The 13,513-nt window shown below is 43.6% G+C and overlaps 1 protein-coding gene and 1 pseudogene across 9 annotated transcripts in view; both read right to left on the bottom strand.

Moving 5' to 3' along the window:
* The window catches only part of kif16ba (kinesin family member 16Ba), a 231,279-nt gene extending 222,854 nt beyond the window's left edge, over positions 1-8,425 (bottom strand). For 8 of the 9 annotated variants that reach the window (XM_072265464.1, XM_072265466.1, XM_072265463.1 and 5 more), the window contains exon 1: positions 8,122-8,425. In XM_072265464.1, coding sequence (XP_072121565.1) covers positions 8,122-8,168 — 47 coding nt within the window. In that variant the 5' untranslated portion in view covers positions 8,169-8,425. The remainder of the gene's footprint in view (positions 1-8,121) is intronic. The other variant, XM_072265460.1, reaches the window with a different exon arrangement.
* Positions 55-1,270, bottom strand: LOC140202364 (Y-box-binding protein 1-like; annotated as a pseudogene).
* Positions 8,426-13,513: the final 5,088 nt, after the last annotated feature.

Raw genomic sequence — 13,513 nt, 5'->3', positions numbered from 1 at the left:
AAACTTCCCTGCAAAGGATTAAGTGTATAATTCTCAATGGAGGAAATGGTTGGTTCAAGATTTACCTTGTGCGCAAGCTGCTCTGCTTGAATGGAATTGATTTTGTCCTCTGTTAGGTTTACCTTCTCCCCCAGCAACCTGGTTTTCATTTACTTCACCACCCTCAGCTATTTCTCCCCGAGGCTGGTCGCTATATTGTGCGTGGCGACCATATCGATGACATTAAGGTAAGGTGGGAAATGCCGCCTTCTGTAAGGAGGGCGATGTTGCTGATTTTGATAATCTTGGTTTTCTCCATCTGTTGCTGTCTCTACTCCATCTCCTTTCTCTCCACCTTCAATGTTCTGCTGGTAATTACGTGGTGGCCCTCGGCGGCCAGGGCTGCAGCAACAATAACGATTTCTGTCCGTGGCATATCGGCTTCCTTGGACTGGAACTCCTCTGGGACCAGTTACGTTTGCTGCTTCTGCACCCTTTTCGCCTTCCACTACGTCGAACTCCACAGTTTCACCATATCCAACACTGCGGAGATATTTCTGTCCTTTTTATAGCAGTCTGATGTACAAACACATCTTCCTTTGTATCATCTTGTTGATGAATCCATATCCATTTTGTACGTTGAACCACTTTACTGTTCCAAGAACGTTTGTTGCGATGACTTTCTTCTCCCTGGGGGATTTGGGTTTGTCTGACTGTTGTTGCTGCTGCTGTTCAGATAGCTGCTCTGTCTCAGCCTCGCTCCTGGTGTTGACAGGCTGCGTGAAGTGGTTGCAGCTCGGGCTGGTCTGAGGTGGGGGCTCCTGCACTCTCTCTGCTTCTTTCTTCTCTCTAATATAATTCCTTTCCACTTTTTCTGTCTCCAGTTGCAGAAAAAGCTCTGCATTTCATATTCCTTCCTTGTATTGTTGATCTAGTTTCTTCATCCTTTTCTGATACTCCTGGAAAGTGTCTTCCTGTACCTGATGTAGCTGTCTTTTGAGAAATGTCAACTTCTCCTGCTACATCTGCTCTTTTACTTCCAGGTAGTCTTCATCATCCTGCTTATTGGCAATATCTGTCTCCCTTGCATTTCTGTATCTTCATCCAAGTCGCGGCCACGGATACTGCATTCGTCCTCATCGTCCACGTTGTCTAGCTCCTCCTTGTCGTTGTAATAGGCGACAATGGGTGAGAGGAGAGCTGCGGACATCTCCCCCGCCAAGTTGCCCTCCTTTGTTGACCATCTAGTGCCTTGATGGTATGCCAACCCAACTGGATTTTCCTGAGCCATTCACATCCCAGCAACAGTGGTCCTCCATTTCTCAGTACATAGAGGTTCAGCTGCTGTGTTTTGTTTCCGTAGGTCACTGTCACCTTAACTTTACCTTTGGGATGCACTTTCTGTCCTGTGTAGGTCTTTAGTAGTAGTTTAGTTCATTTCAGAGGTATGTGAGAAAACAGTCCTTTGTAGTCGTGTATAGAGATCACTGTTAAAACTGAGCCTGTATCCAACTCCATTTTCAGTCTCACACCTGCCATTTGTGGAGTGATCCACATTACTCTTCGATCATCTGTCTCTTTCACGCTGTGAAGTTGCAGACAAGACAATTCACTTTCATCAGAGTCGTTTTCATCAGAACTCATTTCTTTCATTTTGTGTACCTCGTTGTATTTTCCTTCCTGGGGTTTCTTGCTTCTCTGTATTTTGCCCTTTTCCTGCTGTTTACTAGCTTTACATGCTCTGCCAGTGTGGCCCTGTTTGCCACAGTTTCGGCTTTCTTCGTCTTTAAACCAACAAACATCAGGGTCATATGACCTGCTCCCACAACAATAACATTTCTTTCCTTCATTTCTGTTCAGCACGTTCCCACAACAGTAACATTTCTTTCCTTCATTTCTGCTCAGTGACATTTTATTCGTAGCATATTCCGGAGATTTTTGTTTTATCTCTGAAGTACCTCGTGCAGCTATTTCTAATGATATTGAGATGTTTAGCGCTTTCTCAAATGTAAGGTCTTTTTCACACAGGAGCTTCTTCTGTGTGGTTTCACAGTGCATGCCACACACTAACCTGTCCCTCAATGCGTCTGATAGACCAGCCGCAAACTGACAATGTTCTGATAATTTGTGCAATTCAGCACAATATTCAGAAATGTTTTCATTTTTGCTCTGATTCCGATTGTAAAATTTAAATCTTTCAGCAATGACCAATGGTTTGGGGTTTAATTGCTGTTGGATAGTGTCTACTATTTGCTTAAATGTTTTGTCAGCTGGTTTTTCAGGGATTAACAAGCTCCGTAGCAGGCTGTACGTTTTTGTGCCCATTACACTAAGTAAGGCTACATCAACACTAGACCGGATAATTTTGAAAACGCCAGTCTCGAGTAAAAACGACAGGCGTCCACACTAAGCATTTTTCAAAATATCTGTCCACATTAGACGGATATTTGGGCGAATCTTCTCCTACTGGGCATGCGCAGGACACACAGAAAACAAGCGAAGAGGAAACGGTATACTTGGTGCTTGTTTGTCCAGCCACAGAGTAGAAAAACTTAAAAGGAATTGCTCTTGACTCTCGCGCAGGAGGACTTAAAACTAAAAAAAACAAATACTGGAGCGTATGGAGGCAACCGACAGGGGTTCACGGACAGTATGATCCGGCTGACGACGAACGTTGAAAAACTGACTAACTCTGTTGCGTTAATAAAGCACCTTGTTAAATGTATAAAACATGTCTGCATCAGTGTTATCTTGTATTTCCATACAATGTTACATTAGGCTGTTACACATCTATTGTCAGGGAAGTACTTGCATAAATAGGTAAACCACCTTCATACAAGCAAGGACAGAAAACAGGGCAAAGTGAGGATACTTATTTATTCAGTAAGCTATGGGTCAAAGTATTTGGTGAGTACATTTCTAACTCTTCTGGCTTCAGTCTCATTGCCGTCTGTTCTGAAATTATTAGGCTATGGGGGGGTTGCGTTCAAGAAAACAACGAACATCTGTTCCGGCACGTTATGACAGCATTTTCAAATAGTCAAAAAAGTTCACTTTACAATTTAACTCTCACGCCGTTCACACCGACTGTGAGTTATAACAGCCGTCAGGCAGTGCTTGCGCAGTACCAAGCAGAAGCAGAAAAAGCATTGTTGTTGTGGTGTTGTCATGGCAGCGTTTTTAAATCTCTCCGTTTACTCCGTGCACACTACAACAGATATTAGGCATTTTGAGATTTATTCACTCTGGAGACCGTTTCTGAAAATCTTCGTTTTCGGGGGATGAAAACGCCGCTTTAGTGTGGACGGAGGGTCAAAACGAAGAGAAAAAGCTTTGTTTTCAAAATTATCCGGCGTAGTAAGTTACCCAGTCTTCAATGTCACTATCAAATGCTGTAATGGTTCCAATTAACACAATCCTTGGTGTGTTAATTTATCCTTGTGATGTGAATTTAGCCCCAGTCCTTTGTTAATTTAATCCCGGTCCCTTGTTTTCTTTTTGACTCACGTGACCTTTTGTTTATGCTAGTGTCGCGAGTGTACTCTGGCTAGATGCGTGTGTCGCTCCTTGTTTTAAAAATCTCCCTTCTGAGGCAGGCAGACCCTCAGCCCTGGGGTTCAGCGCCGGCTGTGGTCTCGCCTGGACACGCCGCGGCTCTGACTGTGTCTTTCGGTTTCCCGATGTTCCCAACTCCGGCTGAACTCCCACTTTTTTTCAGACTCACAGCCTCACTCTGCCTCTTCTGAGTGCCATTATCAATTAAAACACGGCATTTCGATATGATGCAGGTTCATTAACTTCATCGCCAATTTGTTCTATATGTGGCCGTTTACACAACAATATCATTAGTAAAAACGCTAGAGACTGGACCTAAGGCTACGTCCACACTACGCCGGATAATTTTGAAAACGAAGCTTTTTCTCTTCGTTTTGACCCTCTTTCATCCCCCGAAAACGGAGATTTTCAGAAACGGTCTCCAGAGTGAATAAATCTGAAAACGCCGAATATCCATTGTAGTATGTACGGGGTAACCGGAGCTTTTTAAAACCGCTGTCATGACGTGCCGGAACAGATGGCGACAGCGCGGCATTTCATTGTTTTCTTCTTATTATTATTCTTCTTATTATTATTACTACTTTATTGTCGCCAAACAATTGATACTAGAGCATACAATCATCACAGCGATATTTGATTCTGCACTTCGCAGAACCTAACAATTTCAGAACAGACGGCAACAAGACTGAAGCCAGAACAGTTAGAAATGTACTCACCAAATACTTTGACCCTTAGCTTACTGAATAAATAAGTATACTCACTTTGCCCTGTTTTCTGTCCTTGCTTGTATGAAGGTGGTTTACCTATTTATGCAAGTACTTCTCTGACAATAGATGTGTAACAGCCTAATGTAACATTGTACGGAAATACAAGATAACACTGATGCAGACATGTTTTAGACATTTAACAAGGTGCTTTATTAATGCAACAGAGTTAGTCAGTTTTTCAATGTTCGTCGTCAGCCGGGTCATACTGTCCGTGAACTCCCTATCGGTTGCCTCCATACGCTCCAGTATTTGTTTTTTTTAAGTTTTAAGTCCTCCTGCGCGAGAGCCAAGAGCAATTCCTTTTAAGTTTTTCTACTCTGTAACTGGACAAACGAGCACCAAGTATACCGTTTCCTCTTCGCTTGTTTTCTGTGTGTCCTGCGCATGCCCAGTAGGAGATTCGCCCAAATATCCGTCTAATGTGGACAGAGATATTTTGAAAAACGCTTAGTGTGGACGCCTATCATTTTTACTCAAAACTGGCGTTTTCAAAATTATCCAGCATAGTGTGGACGTAGCCTAAGTTAACAGGGGCTTTAACTTACGGAATTCAAACTGAACACATATATAGAGATCAATACGCACCTAATAGCGCATGCTCAATACCATGTATTAGTACAACTTAAAGGAGTCCTATATTATACAGTAGGTTATATGGTACAGTACCAATACGTACCACGACTTCCAGCTGCTCACCCTCCCCCTTTAGAATGCTGTGGACCCAATCTGAGAAATTATCCCTGACCCTGGCACCTGGAAGTCAACATGTCATCTAAGTGTCATGTCCATTGATTCTCTAGACTGCTCCTCTAACTATGGAATCCCAAACCACTTTCACAGTCTTCTTCTCCTCCCACCTCCCTTTCGGAGCCACGGAGCCAGACTCAGTGCCAGTAACCTGACCTTTGTGGCTTTCCTCTGCTACGTTCTCTAACAGTATCCAAAGCGGTATATCTGTTGTTGAGGGGAATGGTCATAGGGGTACTCTTCAGTAACTGCCTATGTCCTTTCCCCCTCCTGACGGTCACCCAGTTTACCTGTGTCCTGCACCTTTGATGTAACTACATTCCTGTAAGTCCTGTCGATCAAACCCTGGGTCATCCAATTCTTGCTCCAATTCCTAACACATTCTGAAAGAAGTTGCAGCTGGATGTACTTCATGCTGTTGTGGTCGTTAGGGACACTGAGGGTCTCTCTGCCTTCCCACAGACCTCAAGAGAAGCATTCCACTATCCTGCCTGGCATCGCCACTGCTCTAACTGTGCAATAAGAAAAAAATTTTTTAAAAAATTGATCTACAGGGCCGGCTGATGGCGCAAAGACATCAGCGCCAGATTCTGGAACAGAGGTTCCTGGGTTCGAACCCAGTCGGGTCCTCTCCCGAGTACACTTTCCATCTGTGCTGGGTTGAGTATCAAGGTCGCAACTCGACCTCGTAAAATAAAGAGAAAAATACTGCGAAATGTCTGTGCGAGGAGTGGCGCGCCACACAGTCTCTCTCTCTCACTCCGCGCCTTGTAAAGGCATGAAAAAGGCATCACACACGCACGCAAAAAAAATCGACCTACAGCCTTCACCTCTCCTGACTGAAGCCTCTCTGAGCCATAACCTTTTACTGTTTCATCAATGATCCTGCCCACATCGAAAGAACTAGACAACTCCCTCTTATTTTCCTACTAAAACACTGCTTAAGGGGAGAATATATAGGTTGCAGGTGCAAGAACTTGCTTCACTTAGCAGAATGGTTAATAATTAAGGAGCACAGATTTAAGTCAATAGGTAGAAGGCTTAAAGAAGAAACACATTAAGATCATTTCACTTAATGAGTCATTTGTGCCTGGAACTCACTGTGAGGCGTTCCCAACCTTCTTTATGCCATAGACCCTTACCATTAAGCGAAGGGTCCATGGACACCAGGTTACAAACCCCTGCACCACCTCAAGGAGAGATGAAGGTACAAACCATCAACCTATTTATAAAGCACACAAAAAGGCATAAAATGCAGGGCCGCTCACCAAGAGCTGATAAGTAAGATTAGTTTAAAAGTTGATTTTCAACAGCATAGACACAATGAGCCAAGTAGTCTCTTTTTGTGATGTAAATTTCTTCCTGCAAAATGCACCTTCACCTTCTTTCTTTGACCAAGAGTTTGGTCAATTCTTCACATGGCTCAGTGTCAAATTTTATTTCATTATTCTCCTTTGATGACACTTCATTCATAACATATATCACATATAGACCTCTGCTCGTACCTTTATAAGGCATTGATCAGACCACATTTGGAGTATTGTGAGCAGTTTTGGACCCTTTATCTAAGAAAGTATGTGCTGATGTTGTAGAGGGTCCACAGAAGGTATATGTGGATTATCTCAGAAATGAAAGGGCTCATGCATGAAGAGCATTTGATGACTCTGGGAGAGTACTCACTGAGTTTTATTAGAATGAGGATTATTTCATTGAAATCTCCCAAATAGTGAAAAAGCCTAGAGACAGTGGAGGTGAAAAGGATGTATCCATTAGTAGGAGAGTCTTGGTCTCGAGGGTACAGCCTCAGAATACAGTGGTGTCCCTTTAGAACAGCGATAAGAAGGAATTTCTTCAGCTAGAGGGCAGTGAATCTGAGGAATTCATTGCCACAGACAACTATGGAGGCCAATCATTGGGTATATTTAATGTAGAGGTTGATATGTTTTTGATTAATAAGAGCATTAAAGGTTATAGGGAGAAAGCAGGAGAACACAGTTGAGAGGAATAATAAATCAGCCTGATTGAAAGGCCAAAGCAGGCTCGATGGGCCAAATGTCCTAATTCTGCTCCTATGCATTACAATCCACAGGCAAACTACACATGGGAAAACACTTAAATTATAGTCACACCTACATTGGTACAGAGTAAAGACCAACACTACCTATAAGATGCTTGAATCTGGAGTTAAAAACAAAAATACTGCAGGAACTCAGCAGGCCAGGCAGCATCTGTGCATGGAAATGGACAGTCAACACTTCAGTCTGAAACCCTGAAAGGTCACAGACTAAAATGTTGGCTGTCCATTTCTCTCCACAGATGCTGCCTGACCCACAGAGTTCCTCCAGCATCTTGTTTTTTCTCAACAAATAACATTAATTTGATAATGATTGAACGCCAAGGTACAGTTGACAACTCTCCAGCTCTTTTTTAAAGTATTTTTAATTATTTTATATCAATCTCGGAAAGTACATATCCTATCCATAGTGTCGATCAGAGTCACGAGTCTTCAGCGCTGGAAGGCAATCCCCATCCACTGACTCTTGAACTCCCAAAACCATGGTTACTATTACATGAAAGGCACTCAACTGTAAACTATTGTCATTTTAAGGAACACGCAAAAAGTACAGATGGGGACGCATGAGCAAAGATTTTAATATAGCAAAGTCTAAACAAAGTCTGTTCGACAGAAAAGGTGGCAAAGAAAATAATTAAAACAGGTGATCGATCTGAAATGCTAAATTCCTTTCCGTTTACGCCGACTGACTTACTATTTACCGCGTGTTCTAGATCAGTTTTAAATCTGTTTTGCCTTCACAAGGATATAACAGGACAGGGGATGAAAAGTTTGATCAAAAAGGGTACATTCAAGGAATGCTGTACAATCAGAAGTGTAATAAATCTAAGCGAAACATCTGTTAATAGCTCATTAACGTCCTGCAGGCTGGCAAACGTATAGGGTTACGTCTTGTTTTTAATTACCACCCAAGCGTCTTGGATGTTAGAAAGTTTTGTTGTCCTGTCCCTTCTAACTGAGACCACTGACGCGGGTCCAGAATATTCTGCGGGTCGTTACCTCAGGTTCATTGGTCTCAGCCGTACCGCCACCTTCACCGAGGCCATGATTCATCACTTCCGCCTTTTATGGTGCCTTCGCCAAAAGCTTGTTTGTTTACAACCGTCGGCTAGTGGTGCGATGGACGATCTGGCCTCCGCCCGAGCTCTCCACCGGCATTTAAGACTTTCCTCACAACTCCGGCCGCTGTCACCATCACCGTGGCGTCATTGTCAATACCACCAATTCCATCAAGATCAAACTGAATTGCCTACCGGGCCCTCCGAGGCTCAAAACACAGCAGCACGTTCCCGCCCACTCTCCTTGTATTGGATCGTGCGGGGATGCTTGACGGGAGAAGCGGCCATTGAGATCCATCCTGCCCGGGGACCGAGGCATTCTTGTGTACCGCCCCTTCTTTCTCCGGAGAACTCCGCTGCTGCGTGGGGGCAGCGAATGTCAAAGCGGTAGGGAGTGTTGGCACTGCTGTAGGTCCGTGGTTATAGTTTTAAAATTGCTTGGAAGGAGTTCGAGCTGTTAGATGACATAAAGTACTCTGTTTGTAAAGAAACGCAAACTTTGTACCAAGTTTATAACGAACTGTTGCAGATTATTTTTGCTCAGAGTGATGCGCGGCACAGAGTCTGGCCCGAATGCAAACACGAGAAAATTTGCAGATAACACGCTTAAAAGTTGCTGGTGAACGCAGCAGGCCAGGCAGCATCTCTAGGACGAAGGGTCTCGGCCCGAAACGTCGACTGTACCTCTTCCTAGAGATGCTGCTTGGCCTGCTGCGTTCACCAGCAACTTTTATGTGTGTTGCTTGCAATTCCAGCATCTGCAGATTTCAGATCTTGGAAATCCAAGCAACACACACAAAATGCTGGAAGAGCACAGCAGGTCAGGCACCATCTATGAAAAAGAGTAAACAGCCGACGCGTCGGGCCACAGATGTTGCCTGACTTGCTGTGTTCTTCCAGCATTTTTGTGTGTGCTGCCCAGCATTTAGCTTCACGAATAATTCTTAACCTTGTCTATTTCCCCTCCTGATGGTACATTCCATGATCTCAATAGTTTCCAAAAATGTAGGGATTTCAGCTTTGAATTTCCTTTTCTAAATGTTTGATAAAGCTTATTTTATCAGTTTTTCGCCGTCACGTTGCACGACTCATATTTCCTAATGATACTCCATACAACACACACAAAATGCTGGTAGAACACAGCAGGCCAGGCAGCATAGGAAGAGGTGCAGTTGACGTTTCGGGCTGAGACCCTTCGTCAGGATGAACTGAAAGAAGAGATAGTAAGAGATTTGAAAGCTGGGGTGGGTGGAGATATGAAATGATAGGAGAAGACAGGTGGGGTAGAATGAAGCTAAGAGCTGGGAAGTTGATTGGCTAAAGGGAAACAAAGCTGGAGAAGGGGGACGATCATGTGAAATGGGGCGACACTTCACCTGTGAGTTGGCTGGGGTGATATACTGCGTCCGGTGCTCCCGATGTGGCCTTCTATATATTGGCGAGACCCGACGCAGACTGGGAGACTGCTTTGAGGAAGCAGGATCTCCCAGTGGCCACACATTTTAATTCTACATCCCATTCCCATTCTGATATGTCAATCCACGGCCTCCTCTACTGTAAAGATGAAGCCACACTCAGGTTGGAGGAACAACACCTTATATTCCGTCTGGGTAGCCTCCAACCTGATGGCATGAACGTTGACTTCTCTAATTTCCGCTAGTGCCCCATCTCCCCTTCGTACCCCATCCATTATTTTATTTATTCATTTATTATTCCCCCCCCCCCTTTTTCTCTCTCTTTCCCTCTCACAGTCACTCCCTGCCTGCTCTCCATCTTCCTCTGGTGCTCCCCTCCCCCTTTCTTTCTCCCATGTCTCCAGCGCTGTATCCCTTTTGCCAATCAACTTCCCAGCTCTTAGCTTCATCTCTCCCCCTCCTGTCTTTTCCTATCATTTCGGATCTCCCCCTCCCCCTCCCTCTCCCTCTTTCAAATCTCTTACAGTTAGTCCTGACGAACGGTCTCGGCCTGAAACATCATCTGTACCTCTTCCTATAGATGCTGCCTGGCCTGCTGCGTTCCACCAGCATTTTGTGTGTGTTGCTTGAATTTCCAGCATCTGCAGATTTTCTCATGATGATACTCAACATGTCATTTACTTCCCACAAATTTAATCTGATTATGCTTTTTTGCAAATGCTTTGTATTGTTTAAATACCGCATTGGAGCTGTACTTAGCCTCACAATTGTAGGTATAAAATGAGCAGAGCAGTACACAACCCTGAGATGGACCTGTGCTGATGGTGAGTCTGGAGGAAATATTGGTATCAATCGATACTAACTGGGATCTGCCAGTGAGGAAATCGAGGATGCAGTTGCACAGGGAGATGCTAAGGCATAAGTCTTGGGGTTTTAAGGGATGATAGTTTTGAATGCTATGCTGTAGTCAATGAGAAACATCCTGATGTGTGCATCTTCAGTGTCCAATTAGTGAGTGATGAGCCAATTAAATGACATCTGCTCTGCACCTGTTGTGTCAGTAGGCAAATTGAAGTGGATTCAGATGTCTCCTCAGACAGAAGTTGATAAACTTTCTGAACAACCTCTTGAAGCACTTCATCATGGTGAATGTAAGTGCTATTGGGCAATAGTCTTTGAGGCAGGTTACCACCATCTTCTTGGGCACCGATAAGATTGAAGCTTGTATGTGATGATAGAAAATGAGTGAGACGGCAGCCCTTCTGCCTTTGAATATTCTGCAGAAGAGCCCATCTTTGTGGCTGCATTGATTGTGTATTCTGGTTGATGCAGAAGATAATTTGCATATTGAGATAGCCATCAGACTTATATTTAACACCAAAATAGCTTCAAATACTGATGTAGCTGTGTGCTCAGTTTTATTTTCTGCGTCCAAAGAAAAAATTATTTCAGTATCACCATTTCAGCAATTGGATCCTCGACTTCCTAACCAGGAGACCACAATCTGTGCGGATTGGTGATAACATATCTTCCTCGCTGACAATCAACACTGGCGCACCTCAGGGGTGTGTGCTTAACCCACTGCTCTACTCTCTATATACACATGACTGTGTGGCTAGGCATAGCTCAAAAACCATCTATAAATTTGCTGACGATGCAACCATTGTTGGTAGAATCTCAGGTGGTGACGAGAGGGTGTACAGGAGTAAGATATGCCAACTAGTGGAGTGGTGCCACAGCGACAACCTGGTACTCAATGTCAGTAGGATGAAAGAGCTGATTGTGGGCTTCAGGAAGGGTAAGATGAAGGAAAACATACCAATCCTCATAGAGGGATCAGAAGTGGAGACAGTGAGCAGCTTCAAGTTCCTTGGTGTCAAGATCTCTGAGGACCTAACCTGGTCTCACTTATCAATGTAGTTATAAAGAAGGCAAGATAGTGGCTATACTTAATTAGGATTTTGAAGAGATTTGGTATGTCATCAAATACACTCAAAAACTTCTATAGTTGTACCATGGAGAGCATTCTGACAGGCTGCATCACTGTCTGGTATGGAGGGGCTAATGCACAGGGCTGAAAGAAGCTGCAGAGGTTGTAAGTCTAGTCAGCTCCACCTTGGGTCAGTCAATCAGTCAGTGGGTGCCGTCCCGAATCCAGGGTTGGCGGCTATGCACCTCCATCTTCTTCGATCTTGTGCTCTTTTTCTGGCCTCAACATAACTCAACCCAGTCCATTGCCTCACATTATCGTACCAAGTGGTTCGCTGCCTTCCTCTTTCCCTCTTTCCTTCTATCATCCCCTCCAATAACAATTTCTGCAGTCCACCACCTCTTAATAAGTGCCCGGCATATTCCAGCTTCCTTTTCTGCACATTCTTCAGCAACTCCTTTTCTCTCCTCACTCTCTTCAACACTTCCATATTACTGACCTTCATCACCCATGTAATTTTCTGCATTCTCCTTAAACACCACATTTCAAATGCCTCCAGTCGTCGTTGCGCTTCCTTGCATAAGGTCCACGATTCAACTCCATACAACAGACTGCTCCAGACGTAGCATTTACAAGTTCTACAACGCAGCCCAAAGTCCAACCTCTTGCCACACAGCATGTCACTCAGGCTCCAGAACGTTGATCTTGCAATCTCAGTTCTTTGTCTAATTTCTGTATCACATTTCCCATCTTCTGTGACCATTTGTTCCAAGTACACAAACTTCTTGACTTGCTCTATGCCTACGCCGTTAATTTTGATACTGATTTTGGGGACTTCTTTCTTCTGTGATACTATCATCACCTTCCTCTTTGCAGCATTTATTTTCATTCCAAATCGTTCTCCTTCAGCATTTATCTTATCCACTATTCTGAGTAACTCGTCCTCAGTCTCGGCGCACAACACTGAATCATCTGCATACCTCAAGTTGTTCACTGTCACTCCACCAATTTGGACACCAGCTTCACCGTTCAACACCCTGAAGATTACCTCTGAGTAAATGTTAAATGATAAAAGGGAGATAATGCAGCCCTGGTGAACCCCTTTTTGGATCTCAACTTCCAGTGAATTCCCACCACTAGTTCTTATTACTGCCTTCTGATGCCAGGACAGACTCACAATCAGTCAAACATCTTTTCCATCCAGCCCCAATGAGCTCAGGTAATTGACCAGCTGTTCATGATTGACTCGGTCAAAAGCTTTTTCCTAATTTAGAAAGCACATGTAAATGTCTTTTTTTTCTAGACCTCGTTCCACAATCATTCGCAAATTGAAAATCCCTTCACGGGTACCCTTACCCGGTATAAATCTGCTCTGGCACTCATTAATTTCATTAAGAACTGTCCTTTTTATTCTGCTTAGAAGTATTAATAACAAGATCTTGGAGGCATAACTTATAAGACTTATAGTTCTAAAGTCTGAGCATTTCGTGCTTTTACTTTTCTTTGGGATCATAACAAACTCTGACACCACAATATCTGTTGGCCACTTTCCTGTTGAGTAGATTGTATTACAAAGCCTCCTGATCTCCTCAACTTCTGAGTCACCAAGGCATTTCAACATTTCGGCTGTAATACCATCTACACCACATGCTTTACCAGTTTTTAACTTTCCAATGGCTGCTCTTACTTCTGCTACCAAAATTTCCGGACCTTCCGTGTTTTTCTCACTCACTTGATCATTTCTAGCATCGTAGTACAATTCCCTAATATATTCCATCCATCTACTTTCCGCCTTGTCATTTTCAAAGAATATGTTCCCGTCCTTGTCTTGAATAATGCCAATCCTTGATTGTTTCTTGTTCCTGTTGGTCATCTCTGCAATCTCCCTATGCATATCCCTTGAATGATGCAACATGTCCATGGTCTCTATATTTTCACACCGTTTGATAAACAATTGTTCTTTAGCTTTTGCACATTCTGCTCTTATT

This window comes from Mobula birostris, chromosome 8, assembly GCF_030028105.1.
Source record: "Mobula birostris isolate sMobBir1 chromosome 8, sMobBir1.hap1, whole genome shotgun sequence".
Classification (NCBI taxonomy): Eukaryota; Metazoa; Chordata; class Chondrichthyes; order Myliobatiformes; family Myliobatidae; genus Mobula; species Mobula birostris.
This window is presented reverse-complemented; position numbering and strand designations above follow the sequence as displayed.